This window comes from Cariama cristata, unplaced genomic scaffold (genome assembly GCF_000690535.1).
Source record: "Cariama cristata isolate BGI_N322 unplaced genomic scaffold, ASM69053v1 scaffold3258, whole genome shotgun sequence".
Taxonomy (NCBI): domain Eukaryota; kingdom Metazoa; phylum Chordata; class Aves; order Cariamiformes; family Cariamidae; genus Cariama; species Cariama cristata.
Window position 1 is genome coordinate 41,086 of NW_009632677.1, and position 2,469 is coordinate 43,554.

The following is a 2,469-nucleotide window of genomic DNA, read 5'->3' on the forward strand; positions in this document are numbered from 1 at the left end:
TTATTACTGTGTTCTAACGCCCAATTCTTCCCCTTTCGGGGAAGGGGTGGGGGCAGGGAAAAAACCATGATAGAATATGGAAATTTCCTAAGATAAAGTAAAATCTTTAGTGGTTAAAAATACATTGCAGACTAGTAATTTGAAGATTGCTTATATTCGTTTACTATTTATTTTTCTGGTTTTCAGTTGTTTATGTGGGCTCTGCTTATATGACCCCATGTTTCCTTTACTCTCCAATCACCAGGGACTGACTTAGCTCCATATTCTGCAAAGTGCCTGGTAAAGTGCTGTCTTTGTGCGTTCCTCTAACTGCAACGGTGATTGCAGATTCAGGAACCCAACACCGCGGTGTTTGGAAAAAAAAAAAAAAAAAAAAAGGAAGGTAAGGGAGATATATAATTACTACTACCACCTAGAATTGTAAAACCTGTCGGCCTTTTATGGCGCTTCTGAATCTTCTCTATCTTCAATTTATTTTTGACTCAAAAGAATTTAAAGGGGTTTTATCCTCTATTTATAACCCAAAAACTCTCACTACTTACATGCATGCATATGTATTGGAAATCAGATCAGCACCTGTAAGTCTTTGAAAATACTATCCAACCTTGTATGTATGTGTTGAAAATATCTGTTCATTTATTTGGTAGTACAATTAGCAGTGTTCAGGAGCATAAAGCTGATTTTCACCATAGAAAGCAAATTAAACAAAATGTTGTATGCAGTACTGTTAAAACAAAAAAACGTATTTTCAACGACTGTGCTTAACAAGTTAAAGACTCTACAAAACAAATATACTCTATTATCAAAGTGACAGCCTTGTACTAATGCAAAATTGATCTTGGGAATATTCTCAAGATAAGGATATTTTAAGAACTCATAAGATTCTGTGAAGAGTAAGACAAAATAACATCTGAATATGTAGATATACTTTCAAAACGAAACACGAGATTCTTTTATTAAGCAGTCTAAGCAGGCATAACGAAAAAAAAAAAACACACAACATTTTAACATCAGCAGTAGCCTAAAACCTTTAATAAAAAAAAAAAATGCTATTTTGAGTTGTACATTATTATCAGCCTGAAGAGCTGCTCCAAATCAGAGCTATTACAGTATGCACTCCCAAACCACTCTAACAAAGATGAATCTACCTATTACCAGGTTAGGATAGCAGCTATTATTATGGACCCTTGATTTCTTTCAAGTAGCTCCAATGGAATAAGCCACAAGTGAATAATAAAGATCTTATAATAGCCCTCAAGAATTCTTTTTAGGTTAGATGGCACAGAAATGAACTCAGGAGAGTTAAAGAACTCTCATCTCCTGATAAGAAAAATAATTAACCTGACTTAATGTATCTGAGTAGGTCTTATATAAATCAGACTTTTGTACTTCAAGAGCCAGACTAAAACCATATATCAGAAGAGTATGTAGATATTGTCTTATAAGTACACATGGAACATATCTAAAACCACAAAGGTCTGCAGGTCATTTTGTGAAATGTTCAATATATTCTACTTAAAAGGAAATGTGTGAAGTACTTACAGTGCTTAGTTTGCTAGAGGTAATAATGATTCGTCTCTCATGCAACATACTTGCATAAAGTTGCAGCATGTTGTTCACATCCACAGCAACAAAATATTCAGTGAGGTTTCTCTGTTTAAATAAATAAGATGTTAACAATATAGCAACAGTAGCAGCTAAGAGGAACATTTTATATATTACTTACAAAAAATTTTGTCCAATTAGTAGTAGGGGAAAAAAAAAAAATCAACACAAAACAAGAAATATATCCTTTTGCATTAAAATTTCTATTCTGATTGGGTTTGAAAGCTAAAGAAAAACTAACTTAGCTGTAAGTTATTAATTTGCTCATTTGATTATGCTTGCAAATTTAGATTTGCCCTTTTTTTTCATATTTGAAAAAAGATGAAATTTGGTATTATATCAATAGCACTACATGCTATTAAGGTAACCATTACTTCCAACCCAGGAACAGATCTTCCACCACTGCAATAACTGTTCTGTCATAGCTATCATAACTGTGCTATTTTGCCAGGCTTTCCCAAAGTCAACACATTGTATTCTACTTCAAGTACAGCAAAACAGCTTGTTGAAAGACACGAAGCTTTTGCTTCAGCTGTACACGCCAGGTCATCAAACGTCCAGTAGCACTGGTAGAAGGTAGTGGGTCCTTCCTGCAGCCACCCTTTTCACCTCTAATAAGAACCCCACTGCCACAGATTCAACAAGTGCCAGGTTCTACACTTCAGCCACAACAACCCCATGCAGCGCTATAGGCTGAGGGAACAGTGGTTAGAAGGTGGACAAGTGGAAAAGGACCTGGGGGTGTTGGTCAACAGCTGGCTAAACATGAGCCAGCAGTATGCCCAGGTAGCCAAGAAGGCCAATGGCATCCTGGCTTGTATCAGAAACAGTGTGGCCAGCAGAAGCCGGAATGTGATTGCCCCC

At 36.0% G+C, this 2,469-nt stretch overlaps 1 protein-coding gene across 1 annotated transcript in view; it reads right to left on the minus strand.

Annotated features, from left to right (window-relative positions):
- Positions 1-2,469, minus strand: part of LOC104166495 (DENN domain-containing protein 1B-like) — a gene marked incomplete at its 5' end in the record, with an annotated part of 126,425 nt that overhangs the window by 37,374 nt on the left and 86,582 nt on the right. Inside the window, 1 exon segment of the mRNA XM_009706439.1 lies at positions 1,543-1,653. Coding sequence (XP_009704741.1) covers positions 1,543-1,653 — 111 coding nt within the window.